The sequence below is a fragment of the Phaseolus vulgaris genome, chromosome 2, assembly GCF_000499845.2.
Source record: "Phaseolus vulgaris cultivar G19833 chromosome 2, P. vulgaris v2.0, whole genome shotgun sequence".
NCBI classification, from domain to species: Eukaryota; Viridiplantae; Streptophyta; class Magnoliopsida; order Fabales; family Fabaceae; genus Phaseolus; species Phaseolus vulgaris.
In genome coordinates this window covers 22,953,463-22,972,916 of record NC_023758.2, presented here as the reverse complement: position 1 = coordinate 22,972,916, position 19,454 = coordinate 22,953,463, and the positions used below count along the sequence as shown (strand labels likewise).

The following is a 19,454-nucleotide window of genomic DNA, read 5'->3' as shown; positions in this document are numbered from 1 at the left end:
TATTCTGATAACACCCTTGTGTGGTTGTGTAATGGATACCAAGAGAGGATAAATCAACCTAGAATCAGCACAACGACTATGTTAACAAGTGTTCATACTTAAAATTTCAAAAGGAAATACAATCTAATGATTTAAAAATCCTTTCTTTCAAGTTTTTTTGAAAAAAAAAACACAACTCCCTTCTAACAGATACTAAATTATAAAAATGGCACCATCTTCAACTACGAGGACTATATTTCCACTCAAAATAGAACCATAATCATCTCATAAATATGCAAAAAAATTATTAACATAATATACTTACAAGAGTAAAAAGACATTGAAAAGAAAAACAATTGTTTCCTACAAAAAATTATAATGTGAAATTAGTTAGCAGCCTCTCCAGCCATCGTCTCATTATTGTCATTTCTGGTCAATGCTGCATCTGACCTTGCATCCTCTAAGTTTTTCTGTTGAAGCTCATGTTTTAGTCTTTGTATTTCCCGATCCTTCTCTTCAAGTTTATCTTGTAACATGAGAACCTGCAATTCCATCCATTTTAGTATGGACTCTCAAATATTAATTTTCATGTATCTGCCAAAAAGTATTGATTCACAATTCTTTAAATAAATAACACGTTCAAATATCAACGCATTCACACAGTACGCAAGTATCACGTTATCCAACCATGGAAAACATTTTACTGACTCGATATAAACAGGTTCAAGGTATACAAAATGTGTCCATTTAAAAACATCAACACTCAATTTCTATCAAATCTAAGAACATCATGGCATAAATTTTTTGAAAAACAAAAATATTTACCCTTTCTTTTTACATAATAAAAAAAAATCCTCTCAAACTTTTATTCAAAATTTAGATCTAAGCAAATTATATTAAGGGTTTCAAAAACTTGAGGCAGAAAAATTTAATCTGCATAATCATTTATGCAATTCATATCAGCAATCATTTATTTTATGCCAGCCTCGTTCCCAACGCAATAGTTGAGTTCATACAATGTTTTCCCGAGTTGCAGGGTCCGCAAACAAAAAATTCACCATTTGTTCATAAATTGTTGCTTATGAATCAAAGAGACATTTTTATTGCAGAACATACTGCAATCTTTAAATAACAAATAAGGAGAAAAGGAGAAAGAAGTAAAAACCGTTTCATTGGATCTTTCCACATCATTTGTCAGTCCTTCCATGTGCTTCTGCAACCCTGTAGATGTCATGAACAAGAACTAGTGTTTATATATAAAAATCTAAAGGTAGATAACTTTCAATCCCTCCAGTCTCCAATTTTATACACAAGAAAATACAAGACACCGACTTCTATCCCTACCTACTCCTGACAAACACTTGTTAAAATAAACTAGCACATTTATGATAATATTTCTAGCATACTATAACACTTCAAATGATTAGTTTTATAGCCACAGGCAACAATATCATTTCACTCTATCAGTGTGGCATGAAATTTAGTAAAACTATAGATAAACTTATTTGAAATATAAAAAAAGGTGACAGCAATTACCTATGTAGCTGCTGTAAGAGTCAGGGAATTATAGAGGCAAAAGGGTTTTAAATAGTTTACTATAGTGGTGTAGCAGTGCGGAGTGGGCCCTGTTTGATCTAGGGGCTACTCTAGCAGAACAGTTTAGTGTAGCAGACCCAACAGCTGCCGTAGCAGGAACTATTGCAGCACCAGGTTTATTCCAAAAAAAAAACCTTAGAACAGAGACATTAGGGCTTGTTGGAGAGCTATTTTTGGGATTTTAATTTCCAAAATTGAAATCCATAGATCTAGATGTAATAATAGTGAAAATGATAATCGATAATTCTATCGAGGAAACTTGTATTTGACTTTTATTGGTGTTTAATACCAAATGACTTTTTATTGTTTATTATGAATGTCATTATTTCGAGCAATTTTTAACATTTTTTACAATTTATGTGTATAGTTCACAATATATAAACTAAAATTCAAAATAGTGTCTTGTGTTTTTGGAGACGGCCGCTGCAAACCACTATTCATGATTTAAAACATACAACATAAAACAAGTTCCATTCAATGACAAACCTTCAAATTGACTTCTAAGTTGTGAATTCTGGGACTTCTGCAATGCAAGCTTCAGAGCTAATTCATGTATCTGCATACCAAGAAGGAAGCACAAATGAAAAATGAAGACAATTTAAGCATCAATTCAGTAACAATGAATACAAATGCGACATTACTTCCATATAATACATTTTGGGATTAAGCCCTTATGTCTATATTGGGCAAATGCATACAAGTGTGACATTACTTCTTGTTACTAATACAACACAAGTGGGGTGCTGATTAAAAAAAAAAAAGAAAAACACAAGTGGGGGAGAAAGTGACATTTAGAGGTATAGAGAAAAGAGATGGTAGCACCTTCCCCTCAGAAGCTTGATTTCCAATCTCCTCATTTTCCTCCTGCAGGGTTCTACATTTAGCCATCAGCATCTTCCCCATCTTGCTTTGGGGAGTAAAATTCATAGCAGCAATGTTATCTTGCAACTCCTTTACTTTTTTATCCTTTTCCTCGACTAAATTCTATTATCAGATGAAAAATCTTGTAAGAACCAAAAAGGGGTAACCATAAAAAATTTATGTCCCATAACAACTGAAAAAAAATGGTTATGATGTGTAGGGAATGACGACATGTGATGCATTTGAAAGAAAAGAAAAATGTAACTAAAACAACTCTCTCGAGCCAAAAAGAAAAAGAAAATCAACAGTGTAACAGTTATGGGTTCTAAAGCATCTGTAGGAAGCCAAATCTGAAATTTTCCTATTCTAATATTATCTGAAAACATTTGGGGTGTATTTGATTTAAAGGAAATTAATAGAGAGGATGGAAATAGGTTGAGAAAAGAGAAATATGTAAGCAATAAATTTGAATGATTAGCTGTTTGGTAGAGTAGAAAGAAGCGAGAAATAGACAAAGTGTTTTGAAAGTTATGCAATTTGATTTGATGGAAAATAAGGACAGGGAGATAGATGAATTGAAATATTTAGGAAATAAAAAAAATGGGTTCCACCATTTCTTCTACCCTCATCCCTAAACCAAAAAACCAATATTATTTCCCTCTCCCTCCCCCTCCTCTCTACTAAAACAAAGGGTTACAGATAAAAGGTATCCCTTGTACTTCCAACTATACAAGGACTGTCTACCCAAAGTAAAAAGGTTGCCTATACTCTTCCATCTTCTGTGGTAATTCCGTTCCATTTCATTTTGTGACCTCCAAAATACAAAACTATTACTGTTACACTGTTGATTTTCTTTTTCTTTTTGGGTGTGACAACACAGTTCACACAGTAACAAAATGTTTCTGCACTGTATCAGTCAGTGAAAAAATCTGTAGACAGCTTGAACTAACTAACCTTTTCCTATTCCAACATGAATTAGGAATTATTACACTCAAATTTCTCACCTCCCTGTGTTACTCCGACAGAAAAGAGTTAAAAAGATCAACCAAACTCGATTCAGTAGAAGTCAGCGTCAAGTCAAATAGCAAACCTTTAAACGAGTGAACTCTTCATGAACAGCTGGATCTAGTAACAACCTCCGAGCCTGAAAATTATATTTTAAAGAATTTCAAGGCAACAATTCCGAGAATCAAAAGATCAAAAATAGAATACAAGATACAACCAACATGATGTGCAATTTCTGCAGCAGATTAACTTTCAACAATGATGTGAGATGATATAAATAAAGACACCACAAACATAAAGCAGAAACTAACCAGGCTGAGAAAGTACAGCAGAAACACTATAAGAACAAATTCAACATCTTATTTGTCAAAGTTTAGTGAAGCAGGAAATGCTCATGCAAAATTTTAATACTAAAAAAGTACAGCCACCTATTATATTGACAGGATAACCTGTGCACTAAAACCCATGTGGACCACCCTATATTAACCTGATGAACAAGAAATACCTAAAAACCTTCTATCCCTAGAGTAGAGTCAATACCAAGGCACATGTTACAGTGAATCAAAGAGGAAAAAAACACTGGTGTGTTCTAAGTAGTTAATGCCTTAACAGTGCAGTAATTCACATTAGCAGTATAACGAGACAAGAACCACACTGTTGTGAGGTGGGTATTTGTTGCCGGTGGTGGCACATGCCAATGTTTTAAAAACCAGCTAAGACCAGCCAGACAAACTGGTCCAAACAGCAACATATGGCACAAATGGTCCAGCCTCTAATTGGATCAGCAAAGACATTGACCTGGTGTGACCTGGTTTGGCCTGCCCAGGTTCCAGAATCAACCACTGAATCACCGGTTGCTGTCATTTGAAGTGAGTTGCACAAATGCCTGTAAACATTTTTCTCACATTCCAAAGTCAGTGCTAGAATCTTGACAATTGATTCTATACTTATATTATTAGCCTAAACTAGGATAACTAACTATTCTGTATTTATGTCAATATTTTGTAATTATGTTTTCTCACCTATAAATTCAACAGCTTCGATGTGATCTAAACACACAATTCTTACTAGGCTCTCTTGTTTCCCTCTCTCAACACAGCATCTAGAGCCTAACAAGAAGTTGATCTGGGATATCCGATGAACCCATACCCCGTTCCTCCTAGGCTTCTCACATTGAACTTTGGCTTGTTGGAGAGAGCAATGAGATGCATCTCACTGAAACAAAAGACAATTTTTCCTGCAGCAGATCTCTATGGAAGAAGGTTGACACTCAATGGTTGCTGCATACTCGGATAATTCCTTTCTTTACATCTCTTACTCTTTTAGGCCCTTCAGTCCTTATTTTGGGGCACCAATCATATTACAAGTAATAAATCCATTTTTTCTTCTCTTTCTACACTTTTAGTCATTTACCTATCACCATGACAAATGGTTCTCAAACACAGTCCTAAGGTGCTAGCAACCATTCTGTACCTTCTCGTTCCATTCATAATGTCTTTTATGTCCCTAGGGCTCCCTTCAATTTGTTGGATTGGAGATACTATCCCCACTTCTAGTTCATGCTCAGTTAGGATATCCAAGTCTTTATATTGAGTCATGTCAATTAGGTATTGAAGGTTTTTTTCAAAGAGATATTATTAGTCGAGCTTTGCCCCCTTTTGTTTTTGTTCAAACAAAAGTTTGGGGTTCAAGTCATATTTTCTCTACACTAGCGTCAAGATGTTTTGTACTTTTATAAATGATTCTCTACACTAGCGTCAAGGGGTTCAAGTCATAATTTCTAGGTCATATTATTGTTCCGATTAATTTTCTATTTCTCAACCCTTTTATGGCATCTCACGTGTGTTGCATCAAAAATCTTATCCTCATACCCCAAACAGAATGGGGTTCTTAAACACAAAAAACATCTTGAGACCTCCCGAACTCTTTTGCAATCATGTTTCTCATCAGGTTTGAGGTGATGCAGTACTTACTGCATGTTATCTCATCAATCACATGCTTTCCTCTATTCTAAAAGGTAAAATCTCTTGTCAAGTTCTATATCCTCACCACTCTCTTCATCCCTAACCGTCTCAAGTCTTTGATAGTACATGTTTCACTCATGCTCTTGTCTCTAGCATTGACAAATTCTGTCCTTGGTCTCATAAGTGTATTTTTCTCAAGTATCCACAATCTCAAAAAGGGTAAAAGTGTCCGTCCCTTACTCTCCATAGGTATTTTATCTTTGTTGATGTTACCTTCTTTATATTAGTTCCCTTTTTTGGGTTTGTACCAACTACATCTCAGGCTTTTCCTTCTACAATTGTACCTATCTTGGTGCATTTTTGTACTCGAGAGAGTCTCTATCCCCTCTCCACCCCTGCAGGTATAACAGTGTTGCACTTGTATTGTATCGCCGCCACCTTCAAAGACAACTCCTTCACATCATCATTTGGTCTCCTAAGTTTAAAAATCTCATTGCTCTATGAAAGATATATATTTTACTTGTAATCCTTCTTATTGTACTTTTTTTGGTTATCATCATATTCCTCCTTCCTTTTATTAGGGTCATTCTTCCTTGTCCTCTTTTTCTATTCAGAAGTACGCAAGAAATGTCTTTGTGTATCTAAGATAGAAAAATCTATGTCAAACAATATGTATCTATCATGGTAGTTGGATCGAGATACAAGTAGAGTATCAGAGAGCTGATATTTTGAATCATGAATCGTAAGATTCATAAACATTAAAAAATGTAACATAAAATTAAATATATAAGATATGTAAACATGCAACGATACAATTAATAACAAAACAGCCTCATATTTCATCCCAAGTGTTGTATCTACATATATATACCACACAATTTCAACAACACAACCTCAAAAAGAAAAGTGTGGTTGTTGCATAAGTAGGAAGACTTTCACAATACTTCCAAGTAATATCTACCTCTCTTTTATGTTTTACTCATTTTTAAAAATCCAAGACAGCAGAAAAAAAAATCACTCTCTGTTTTTTTCTCATCTATGCATCCTACTTTCGGTCCTCTGGCTATTCCCCCGACTATTGCACCTCTAGTCGCGCGCCTTTGTCCTGCATCGCGCCTCCTACTGTCGTTGTCCTGCATCGAGTCTCTGTAGTTGCGCACCTTCCGTTGTCGTTGTTCGGTGTCGCGCCTCCCGCTGTCACGAGTCTGATGGTCGTCATTTTTAGAGGAGAGAAGAGGTTCGCGTGCGTAAAATTTTGAAATTAGGGTTTTTAAATCCCCATTGATACACACAATACGAAACGGAACGGTCCTGCGATTCTTCTTACTATTCGCATGATGCAGTTGTGATACGGGAGCAAAAACAATTATTCAATCGATTCATATTGGGGGAGGGTCAAATTGTATCATTTTGTGCGAAACGTATCGTGGATCCCATAATACTTACTACCACCAACTTAAGGCTCGCCTAATCCCAAAAGACTATACTCGTATCATTGAGTTGGATTATGGGGATACTTTTTCTCCAATTGCCAAAATACTTTCAATGCAACTATTCATGTCTATGGTTGTCATTCGTCATTGGCCTCTCCATTAGTTGGATATCAAGGATGCCTTTTTACATGGTGATTTACTCGAGGAAATCCACATGGAGAAACCTCCTTGTTTTGTTGCTCAAGGGGGACCTTTGCTCCAAAGCATGATTCAAAAGATTTAGTATTGTGATTCAACAATTTGATATGACTCGAAGCAAAACTAACCATTTTGTTTTCTATCGCCACTCACCTAGTAGTTGAATCTATATGTTTGTTTGTGGTGATGACATTGTCATCACGAGTATTGATCATCTTGGTATCATATGTCTTGGAAATAAAGGTAGCTCAGTCATAAATAGGATCATCATATCATAAAGGAAGCATGTAATGGATATTCTAGAAGAAACAGAATGTTAAATTCCAAGACAAATGACACCTCAATATATCTTAATGTCAAATTCTTACCATCAAGAAGAACCCCTTCCAGCTGCTGAAAGGTACAAACAGGTGGTAGGGAAGTCAAACAACCTTAATGCTACACCCACATGGATATCTCGTTCTCAATAAGTGTTGTATGCCAATTAACATTGAAATGCAATGACTTGCATTCTTCAATACATCAAAGGAGCTCCAAGAAAAGGTATTTTGTATGAAAACAACAAACACGCTTGAGTTGTGAGATGTTCTAACGCAAACTAAGGCTCCCCAATTAACAAAAGGTTGGTTTGGTATATTTGTCAGGGATAACCTTCTCTCCATGAGAAGAAATAAGCAAAATATTATAGCCAAGTCCATTGTGGAGGCAGAGTATTGAGCTACGACTATAGTTGTTCAAGAGCTTATATGGTCAAACAGTTGCTTTAGAAACTATCGAGCTACGACTATAGTCGTTCAGGAGCTTTTATGGTCAAAAGGCAACTAAGGTTTAGGGAGGTTACACAATTGTCACTTATAAGTTATATGGAATAACCAATTTGCCATGCATATTGCCTCAAATTGTGATATTTCTACTAGTTTTATCAACTCCCATGCTAGTAGATATATTCACTAAGTAGGGTCCTTGAACTAATTACATAGTGACAATGGATATTCTGTAATTATGTCCTCAATGTTTTCTAATTTTGTTTTCTCCCCTATAAATTAAATAACTCCAATGTGCACTTAACACACGGAGTCATCCTATGCTCTCTTCCATCACAATCATGTTTCATAGTTTATTGCCAACAATCACTAGAAATACAAAAGTAGCACCCATCATGGTTTGAACCCAGCACCTATGCTAAGCTTAGTGAACTTCACCACTAAGCCAAAGTCTATAAGTTAGCATAAAGTTAATTAATTTAATATATATACCATATATAACTATATAGAGTTATTATACTGATTCATACAATTCAACCATTAATCGTCGTCTAACCAACAACCAATTGAGATCTTGAACACATTAAATTCAAATTTTTATTTATAAAACAATATGATGTTCTTTTACTTTTGTTGCATAATATAAATGTACATGTTGAAAATTGAAAAATAACATGTTTCAAAATTAAATTTACTTTTCCAGCTTCATAGTACTAAAAATTGAAAAATAAAAAATAACATGTTTCAAAATTAAAAAGGAACAAAAGAGAAATTCCTTTTAAATAAATGATCAGGAACATGATCCATAAGATTCATAATGATGTTAATCAATTTAATTTTTATGAACAATGCAAAGTTATCCAAGGAATTTGAATTTGAGAAAACGAAGGGGTCAGATAATGGCCATAGGGAATTAGATATAAGAAAATATGGTAACTTTTTTACAATCATCAACAGTGAATAATTGTTAATAAAAAGAATTCAAAATTTCACGAGAAAAAATGAAGATGTGAGAATCTATAAAAGGATAGGCACACTAGAAAAAAAGGGGGATGAGGGAGCTTCAATATTAAAATGCAAACTTAATAGTCATGTCAGTTTTTGATTAGATATTAAAATTTTATATGATTTTAAAATCTCTACTACATTTATCTTTATAATCTTTATATTATAATAATAATTATTGTCAACTTTTAACCTAAGGTCCTAGCTCAGCCACTAGAACATGGACATTTTGAATTTATTTTCCATTTATTGTAAAAGACTGCAAAACTATTACAACTAGCCTAATTGAAGGTGAATTTATCGGGAATGGCATCATTGTTCACAAGGAAGAAAAGAACACAACAATTTTCTTATATACATTAAAAATTTAGACAACTCATTTTGGTTATAAACAATTTGCAAAAAATCAAATAATTGATGCAGGTTGCACCACCCTTGCTCTTTAGTACGGAAAGACATGTACTAAAGTTACATGTACATATATGCTAAGCTAGATGCATTACAATACAATAAAAAAATTTGAAATGCGAGCAATTGGGCAAGGAATCAAGAGCAGTCTCAACAATGCCTCAAAAAAAAAAAAAACAGGATTCTAAAATTAATGTGTAAAGAAGAATCATCAGCATGCATATTGATTTATAGATCCACTTAATCACTCATGTTATAAACTTACCTGCATAGATGGTGGCTTGAGCTGCACTTTCAGATCCCACACAGCAGACTGGAGAAGTTATCAGAAAACCAATCATTAACAAGGAAAAACACAAATCAGAACAATAAAAAAGAGAACAGCAGCAACAACGAAAGCAACAGGTTCCAACTCTAGTGCTTGAGCAGCCAAGAATATTTTGATTGGATGGACGTCAAGTTGAAAGTTATTAGGTGACCATTCATGAATCCAGACAAACTACTAAGTGTGCCCATACACTTCACAATCAAACAGAATAAAAGAGAGGTAAAATTTCTACGAATAATAAACCCCTATAAATGTTTTACAACTCCCAACTAGGTCAACAACTAGCATTTCACAATTGATAGAGTCAAAATCCATGGATAATTGACTCAGGTGCATCTGATCATATTTCTAGTAATATATCTCTGTTCTCTTCTCTATCCTTTCTTAAAACACCTCATTTCATAACACTAGCCAACATATCTAAAGTAGCTTCCTAAGGAATTGGTGAAGTTTCTCTTTCTCCCTCTTTAAACTTAAAATATATTATTTTTGTTCCTGCCCGTCCCTTTAGACTGATTTCTTTAAGCCAATTAACTAAATCATTGAATTGTTCATTAACTTTTGATGCCAACTCTTTTGATATACATGAATGTGGTAAGGGTTGAATGAATTGCTAAGGACATGAATCTAGAGGCATGTACTACCTGGTACTAGCTCATTTGTATCTTGTGTTGCATCCTCATCTCCTAAACTGTTAGGTCATAGTCATCTCCTTAAATGTGACAAAAGCACTTGATCATCTTGGGTGCAAAAACCCATGATTACTGAAATGCAAGCTCTTGAACATAGTAAAACATCAGAGTTAGTTCCTCTTCCTTTTGAGAAGAAGACAGTAGGTTGTCATTGGGTCTATGCCATTAAAGTTAGACCTAACGATGAAGTTGATCGCGTCAAAGCTCGATTGGTGGCTATAGGATATACTCGGTTCTATGAGCTTGACTACAGTGATAATTTTTCTCCGGTGGAAATAACTAATATCATTGCCATGGCAGCCATTCGTCATTGCCCCTTCATCAATAAGATATTAAAAATGTTTTTCTGCACGGGGATCTAGAAAAGGAAGTCTATATGGAGCAACCTCCTAGGTTTGTTGTTCAGGGGAAGTCTGTTTTGGTTTGTAAGTTGTGTCGCTCTCTCTATGGTCTCAAAAAGCAATCTCCACGAGTTTGGTTGGAAAGTTCAGCCACATTGTGCAATCCTTTTAGCTAAAAGGCAATGGGGAAGACCATTTGGTTTTCTATTGTCATACCTCCCTTGCAAGATGTGTGTAATTAATACTGCATGTTGACAATATAATTATTATAGGGAATGATGCTTCTAAAATCTTAGTTAAAGGAACACCTATGCCGACATTTCCAGAACAAGGATCTTGGAAATCTCATTTTTTGGGCATAGAAGTAGCCCAATCAAAGGAAGTAGTTGTAATCTCCCAAAGAAAATATGTTCATGGCATCCTAAAAGAGACATGCATTATATGATTGTAAACTAGTAAATTGTCCCATGGATCCAAATAAGAAATTAATGACAGAACAGGGAAAAGTTTTCTCTGATCCAGAAAGATATAGAAGACTAGTTAGAAAACTTATTTATTTTACTATTACTAGACCATATTTGTCTTTTGCAGTTGGTGTTGAGTCAATTCATGCATAATCCTTGTATTGATCACTGGAATGTTGTCATCTATATTCTAAGATATCTCCAAAAACCTTTGGGACAAAGAGTACTCTATGAAGATAAAGGGAATACTCAAATATGTGGATATTGTGATGTTGATTGGACAGATTTTCCTATGGATAAACGCTCTACTACAAGATATTGTGTTTTGCTTGGAGAAAATATTATCTCTTGGAAAAGCAATAAGAAAAATGTTGATAAAGCAATGGCATCCCTCACTTGTGAACTTATATGGGTAAGCAACTCCTCCAAGAATTAGATTTCTGTTATATTCAGCCAATGAAGATATATTATGATAACCAAACTACTCTCCACATTGCTTCCAATATAGTATTCCATGAGAAGACTAAACACATAGAAATTGACTGTCATTTTATTTCAAAAAAGTTGTTGTCCAAGGAAATTTGCACTGAGTTTGTCAGATCAAATTATCAACTTGTAGATATGTTAACAAAATCCTTGAGAGGACCTCAGATTGAATTTATTTCTTCCAAGCTCAGCATATACAATTTGTATACCCCAGTTTGAGGAGAAGTTTTAAATAGAATTTATTGTAAAGGTGTTGTGTGCTTTGTGTTATACCTAGTGGCTAGATATATCTTATCATATTCTCTTATCTTCCCCTCGTACATTGTATCTGATGTATCGAGAGTTATTATAAATATGAGATCATAAGAGAGGGAAATTCACTCTCTCAAATTCATTATAATTCTTTTGTAGTTTTCTCAAGTCACACAATCATAATAAACAATCACCGGCAAGAACCTTATTTTAAGATATTACCTTCAACTCTGTTATTTCCTGTTCTCGTTTTGCAAATGTTACAATGAATGCAGCTTCTTTTTTCTTCGCCTTTTCAAGCTAATATTCAAAAGGAAAATGATAAAGGATCAATGAGACCAGATGAATAGATGATGAACTATTTTGAACGAAAAAACAATATATAAAACTAGATTCTAAACCTGCTCTCTTAAAGATTCTTCAGAGGTTTTCAAGGTCTGAAGATGATTGATCAACATTTTGGGATCTAGAAAGAAAGATTAAATAATGTTAAAGTATACATTTAGAACACATAAAATAACTGTATAAAGAGTCATTTCTTGAACAATTAATAGAGGTATATTTCACTTGTAAAACAGAGTACAAACAAACCTGGAGTGATTCCAGCTGGTACAGAAGGTTCATTTTTAAGTGTAGAATGCCAACTCTGAATCTCAGATTTTGCAGCCTCCAGTTCATTCTGGAAAATTCAAGGTCTTGTCAATATTTCTAAGGAAAATGTACAGCTCAAACTTCTGATATGAGAATAAGACTATCATATGTGAAAATTTGTACAAAAGGAAAACAACCCTCCATTCTAACATACAAGACTCAGCTATGAACATAGAGATCGAAGGGAATGGTGCCCGAACATTCTGTTCCATATCATTACAATCCAAACATTATAGATGAAGATTGACACCTTTTCATCACGAATACCATTATGAACCAAGTCTTAAATCACATCAACCTTAACTAAAGTTTGCTTATCTAATAACAAAAGTTCAAATTCTTTCATACAGAAAGAACTATAAATATTGGAAAGAAAACCAAAAAGATAGCAGCAAGAATAGAAGGGAGCAAAGAAGATCAATTCTTTAAGGAAACGTACTTGACATGTCACGAGTGTATCCTTACAGTTCTGAAGACTGCAAAAATATAAAGATCACAAACATGTTTAAGACCCAAATAATTAACCGCAATTTTCACAACCTACCATATTCCACACACCATTTATTATGTAAAATACCTCTCACGCAGTGACAAAATCATTCCTGTTGTAACACCAGAGGCTTCTTCCGCTTTTGATTGAGCCTGCATCACAAATCATTAAATTTCTTTTTCATAAAGCATATTGTTAGAAGCCGCATAAGCAATTCAGCAAGAAAAAAGGTTGAATACCCTTCACCCACATCAACTTCCACTGCTCACCATACATGAACAGTAAAATCCCAAACCCAACATATATCACCAGTGCACACCACATAAAGTGAGCCAACCCCTAAAACTAAGCCAATATCCTCCATAAAAAATGAAAAAAATAAATTATTGTGAAAAAACAATAACATCATTCAAGTTATCTAACTATCCTCAACCTACACAACCACAATCCAACACAGTCAAAGAAAAATAAAAGAAAGAAAATAATAACACATTCTACTATATCCTGCACCTAAACGCCGACACTGCATAACAGACTCAAGCAAACAGTACCTTCTTCCTCGCAAAAGGATCGTTGTCGTAATCTTCATCGTCGTAATCGGGAGAGGACCTCTTACTAGCTAGATTTCAAAGCAATGATACAACCAAACTCAACACAAGAACTCAAATTGAAGCAGCCTTAATCAGAAAAACAGCTAGAAGAATTGAAACCTGAATGCCTTCCGCCAAATCCACCTCCGAAATCGAATTCCTGTGTTAGGCAGAAGCGAAGTTGAGGTTAAAGGGAACTACCAAGGAAAATTAATGGCGAGGATAGTGCCACTTACATCATCGAAATGCGTAGGGGAAGCCATGAAGTTGGAGAAACCCTAGAGCAATGTGAAAGAAGGTTGGTTTTGCACAATGGTTCTCTACAGAAGCTAGGTAAAGTAGAATATGCACCCAATATGCGATTTCTAATGCAGTTTTCTCCTCTTGGAAGAAGCCTCCGCAGGAACTAACTAATGCGAAAAAAGATTACTCATTCCATCCGCCTCAATTCCATAAATTATAAATTCTATAAAATACCAAATTTATAAAAATAAAAAGTTATATTAAAATATATACTTATAAAATTATAACATCATTTATATAATAAAACTTATAACATCATTTAATTATATTAAATTATATAGTTATAAAATTACAAATTATATATAATTATAAAACTTGTATAAATTGTAAATAAAGTTAAATTATACTAAAATTATCACGTAATTATATATTTTATTTTATTGAAAAAATCAATATTACACTTTTTGTTGTTTTGACAAGCCAATAAATATTGATCTTGATTAGAGGGGAACCTTCTGATTTAACATTGTTTTTTAATTTGAACCTGTGCAGAATGCTATAAAATAAGATATGCAATGGAAAAAAAAAACTTGTAGCAGATAACAAATAGAAGGAAAAAGAAAGTTTCATGATATATTTTTAATTACTATTTTAATTTTTATCTTATCAAATATTAAATCTCAATATGTAGCTCAGCATTAATAAATAAACCCCAAATACTAAATGTCTGGATGTATAAGGGTAGCTCATCATTAATAAATAAGATGCAAGCCAATCGATAAAATTCCAATATTCTTAAATTACTATTTTATTTTTTATTATACCAATTGTTCAGTTTTAATGAACAATAATTAAACATTTTTTTTAAATAAAAGTTTTTATATTAGACATTATTATGCAACTTGACATTTCAGTTATGCACCTCAAGTAACAACAATCACTAGCGCAGAAATGCTAAACAAGGGCAGTTGTTTTACATTTACAAATGCGGCTATAGAGCCGCATTTGATCAGCACGCATTCGTAAATTAAAGAGATACAAATGCGGCTATATAGCCGCATTTGTAAATACTATTTATAAGTATGGCTATTTCTGGTAGTTGCATTTGTATATGCTTCTCAATCAGGTGATAGGGTTTATGATGTAGATGTGCCTTCATATTTTCGGAATTTGTTGGTGAATGGCGGAAGCATCATGGATTGAAGATGAAGCAAGGTCCTCCTAAGAGTGGTGGTGACCTTGAAGGTGCATGAGAGGTAGGATTTGAGAATGGTGAGGCCAACTCTACTTGGAAAGGGGAAATTTGTGAAGATTAAAAGCCTAACCTAGGAGGTTTTGGGCAAGAAGTGAAATTGGCACAAATTGGCAACAATTCACTAAGTGTATTAATCTTCTAAAACTAAGAGCCAAAGCACTCCTTAAATAGCTAAGGAGGCCGGTTTACACAAGGAATAAAATAAGAGGGAAATTCAAATGTTGTGCACATGGAGATGATGCCTAAAATTCAGCACATGGGAGGTATGTTCTAGAATTTTATCATGTGCAATGAGCTCTAGAATCTTACGCTCCACTTAGGCTAATATGGGTCGGACCTAAAGTTTAATTAAGAGTAGGAAACTCTAATTAAACTTAGGTTAGCATTTTAGGTACCATTTGCATGATTTAGCAAAAATACAAAAGAACTCATCTATGCTACTTTTGACAAAAATGTAAAAGTTATTCTATGCTTGAATTTTGGCATCTTGGAGCATGTAGAGATAAGTCTCTCTGCCATCAGTAGCAATGTTCCAATCCTCTTCAAGCTTTCTAGCCATGGCCCTAGTGATTGGCCCAATATGACATGGTGATTGACTTTCAGTTGAAGTGATGTTTGGCCCTCTTTCATCATCCCCTCCCCCTTGGAAAGGATTTGTCCTCAAATCTAAAGCGTCATTTTCTTCATTGGTACCTACAAAAGGAGACAAATCAATGACATTAAAAGTATCATGTACTTCATATTCGGCAGGTAAGTCTAATTTATAAGCATTGTTATTGACTCTTTTGAGGACTTGGAAAGGTCCATCACCACGGGGACTAAGTTTGGACTTTCTCTTAGTTGGAAACCTATCCTTCCTAAGATGAAGCCAAACTAGGTCTCCTTCCTCAAAAATGATTTCCCTCTTCCCTTTATTGTTGGGCTTGACATATATCTCAGTTTGTTGTTGTATTTGGAATTTAACCTTCTCATGCATTTTCTTAACAAATTTAGCTTTGATAGCTCCTTCCTTATGCACAAAAGCTTGTGGATTAGGAAGGGGTAGCAAGTCTAAAGGAGTAAGAGGGTTAAAACCATATACAACCTCAAATGGAGAAATATTGGTAGTTTTGTGAACTACTCTATTATAGGCAAATTCAATATGGGGAAGGTAATCATCCCAAGATTTATGGCTACCCCTCATGACTGCCCTAAGCATAGTACCAAGAGATCTATTGACTACTTCAGTTTGTCCATTCGTTTGAGGATGACATGATGTGGAAAATTGTAGTCGAGCGCCAAGTTTTTCCCAAAGCGTTTTCAAAAAATATCTTATAAACTTTGGATCTCTATCCGATACTATGCTTCTTGGTAGGCCATGAAGTCTTACCACTTCTCTAAAGAAGAGTTTGGAAATATTTTGAGCATCATCCACTTTGTGGCATGGAATAAAATGTGTCATTTTGCTAAAACGATCCACAACCACAAAGATGGAGTCAAAACCTCTTGCAGTCTTAGGGAGTCCTAAGATAAAATCCATGCTAATGTCTTCCCATGGAACACTTGCAATCGGTAGAGGGGTATAAAGTCCATGAGGCATTGTTTCAGATTTAGCTTTTAAACATGAGATACATCTAAAACAATGTCTTTGGACATCTCGTCTCATGTGTGGCCAAAAGAATTTTCCTTTTAAAAGATCAAAAGTTTTATCAACTCCAAAATGGCCCATGAGACCTCCTTCATGAGATTCCTTTACAAGAAGTTTTCTATGTGTGCCTTGAGGTATACAAAGTTTGCCTTCTTTAAAAAGATAACCCTCAGATACATAGAATCCTTCTTGTGCTCTACGTTCACACTTAGCATAGATAGATGCAAAATCTTGGTCTTCTTAGTAGAGTTCTCTTATGTTGTCAAATCCAAGAATTTGGGCTCCAAGTTTTGAAAAGATCACATGTCTCCTTGAGAGAGCATCTGCTACTATGTTTGTGCTACCCTTCTTGTATTTGATGACATAAGGAAATTGTTCAAGAAATTCCATCCATTTTGCATGACGTTTATTCAACTTATGTTGACCTTTCAAATATTTCAAAGACTCATGATCACTATGTATGACAAATTCTTTAGAAACTAGATAGTGTTCCCAAGTCTTTAAGGCTCTCACAAGTGCATAGAGCTCTTTGTCATAGGTAGGGTAGTTAAGGGTGGCTCCATGAAGTTTTTCACTAAAATAAGCAATTGGATGCCCTCCTTGTAACAAAACCGCACCCATTCCAACTCCCGATGCATCACTCTCTAGCTCAAAAGTTTTGGCAAAATTTGGTAAAGCTAGAATGGGTGCATTAGTGAGTTGGGCTTTTAGCCTCTTGAAAGCTTGTTCATGCTTCTCGGTCCAACAAAATAGAGTATCTTTCTTCACTAACTCATTGAGTGGTGAAGCTAGACTTGAGAAGTTAGGCACAAAACATCTATAGAAGTTAGCCAAGCCATGAAAACTCCTAACATCTCCTACATTTTGTGGGGTTGGCCATTCTTGGATGGCTTTGATTTTTTCAAGGTCAACATGTACCCCATTTTTGTTAACTACAAAACCTAAAAATACTACACTATCAACACAAAAGGTACACTTATCACTATTAGCAAATAAACTTTTAATCCTAAGCACTAAGAGAACTTCCCTAAGGTGTTTTAGGTGGTCATCTAGGCTTTGGCTATAGACTAGGATATCATCAAAGTAAACTACTACGTATTTACCTATGCAGTCTCTCAAGACATGATTCATGAGCCTCATGAAAGTATTAGTTGTGTTAGTGAGACCAAAGGGCATCACCAACCATTCATATAGTCCAAATTTGGTTTTAAAAGCGGTTTTCCATTCATCACCCTCTTTGATTCTAATTTGGTGATATCCACTTTTAAGATCAATTTTGGAAAATATGATTGACCCATGTAATTCATCAAGCATATCGTCTAGTCTTGGGATTGGATTCCTATACTTGATGGTGATATTGTTGATGGCCCTACAATCGCAACACATTCTCCACTTGCCATCTTTTTTTGGCACCAACAAGACAGGTACAACACAAGGGCTTAGGCTCTTTTGAACCCAACCTTTCTCCAAAAAATTTTGTACTTGAGATTCTATCTCCTTAGTTTCCTTAGGATTAGTTCTATAGGCTGGTCTATTAGGTAGACTAGCCCCGGAACTAAATCAATTTGATGTTCTAGGAGGAAGTCCTATGGGGCCTTCCTTAGAGAATATATCATCAAATTCTTTTAAAAGCTCTTTTACTTGAGGAGGTAAAATCATAGTCTCAAGATTTGTGGCAGTGCAGGTAAGTGTTCCTTTACAAAAGATAAGGCTTTGAGGTTGTTCAACAAGAAGCATATTTTCAAAGGTATTTTCAAACGCCTTGCCTTGTTGAATGACCTTGTGGGAAGGAACACTCTTCTCCCACGCCTTTTGCTCCCTAAGGATTTGCTCTTTTTCTATTTTGATTTTTTTTTCTCTTCATCCCTCTTTTGTTTCATTTGTACTTGATCTCTTACCACTTGTGAATGTGGTAAAGGATTAAGTATAAACTTCTTTTCATTATGGGTGAAGGTAATCTCGTTGGTTAGACCATTGTGCACGGTTTTCTTGTCAAATTGCCAAGGTCTACCCAATAAGATGTGGCAAGCCTCCATAGGAACTACATCCCATAAAACATTATCTTTGTAGTTACCTATAGAAAACTCGACTTTCACTTGCTTGTCTACAGTTAGTTCCCCATCTTCATTGATCCATTGAAGTTTGTAAGTTTTCTGATGAGGGACTACTTGTAGATTTAGCTTTTCAACCATCCTAGCGCTACAACAATTGCAGCAAGAACCACTATCCATAATGAGAGAACATATGTTTTCAAAAACTTTGCATCTTGTATGAAAGATGTTCTCCCTTTGTGTTTCTAGGTTCACGCTAGTTTGGTTGTTGAGGGTCCTCCTAATCATCATTAATTCCACCTCATAAGGATATACTCTCTCATTATCCTCCCCCTCTTCTTTCCCACTAGGTGCATCATCACAACTACTATACTCATCTACCCCCTTAAAAACAAGGTTCTTTGGTTTGGGCATTGAGCTTGCACATGACCTCTTCCAAAACATTTAAAACACTTAACCTCTCTAGTGCGAATGGGTGGAGTGAGCATATCTTTACCTACACTTTTGGGAGTTTCCTTTGGTTTTTCCTTAGGTGTACTTTCCTCCCTTTTAAAATCTCTTCTTTGATAGGAGTTGGAGTATGAATCTTCCTTACGACTTGAAGTTTTCCTTAAATTTTGTTGTTCAACCTTGATACATAGTTAAACCAAATCATTCAAGTCTTGGTAAGGTAGAAGTTCAACTTTATCTCTAATCTCAAGATTAAGCTCACTTAGAAATCTAGCTATGGTGGTGGATTCGTTTTCCCTAATGGAGGCTCTCATCATATAT

At 34.9% G+C, this 19,454-nt stretch overlaps 1 protein-coding gene across 1 annotated transcript; it reads right to left on the bottom strand.

The window, feature by feature from the left end:
- Positions 1-216: 216 nt before the first annotated feature.
- LOC137810952 (FKBP12-interacting protein of 37 kDa) lies at positions 217-13,991 on the bottom strand. Its single transcript, XM_068612467.1, has 14 exons — positions 13,744-13,991; positions 13,628-13,667; positions 13,469-13,536; positions 13,005-13,069; positions 12,867-12,903; positions 12,368-12,455; positions 12,178-12,242; positions 11,999-12,076; positions 9,479-9,526; positions 3,527-3,580; positions 2,398-2,559; positions 2,062-2,131; positions 1,145-1,200; positions 217-521 (listed from the first exon to the last, which is right to left on the bottom strand). The coding sequence occupies exons 1-14, from the start codon at positions 13,768-13,770 to the stop codon at positions 366-368; spliced, it is 1,014 nt and encodes a 337-aa protein (XP_068468568.1). The 5' UTR covers positions 13,771-13,991; the 3' UTR covers positions 217-365.
- Between the last annotated feature and the right edge of the window lie 5,463 nt (positions 13,992-19,454).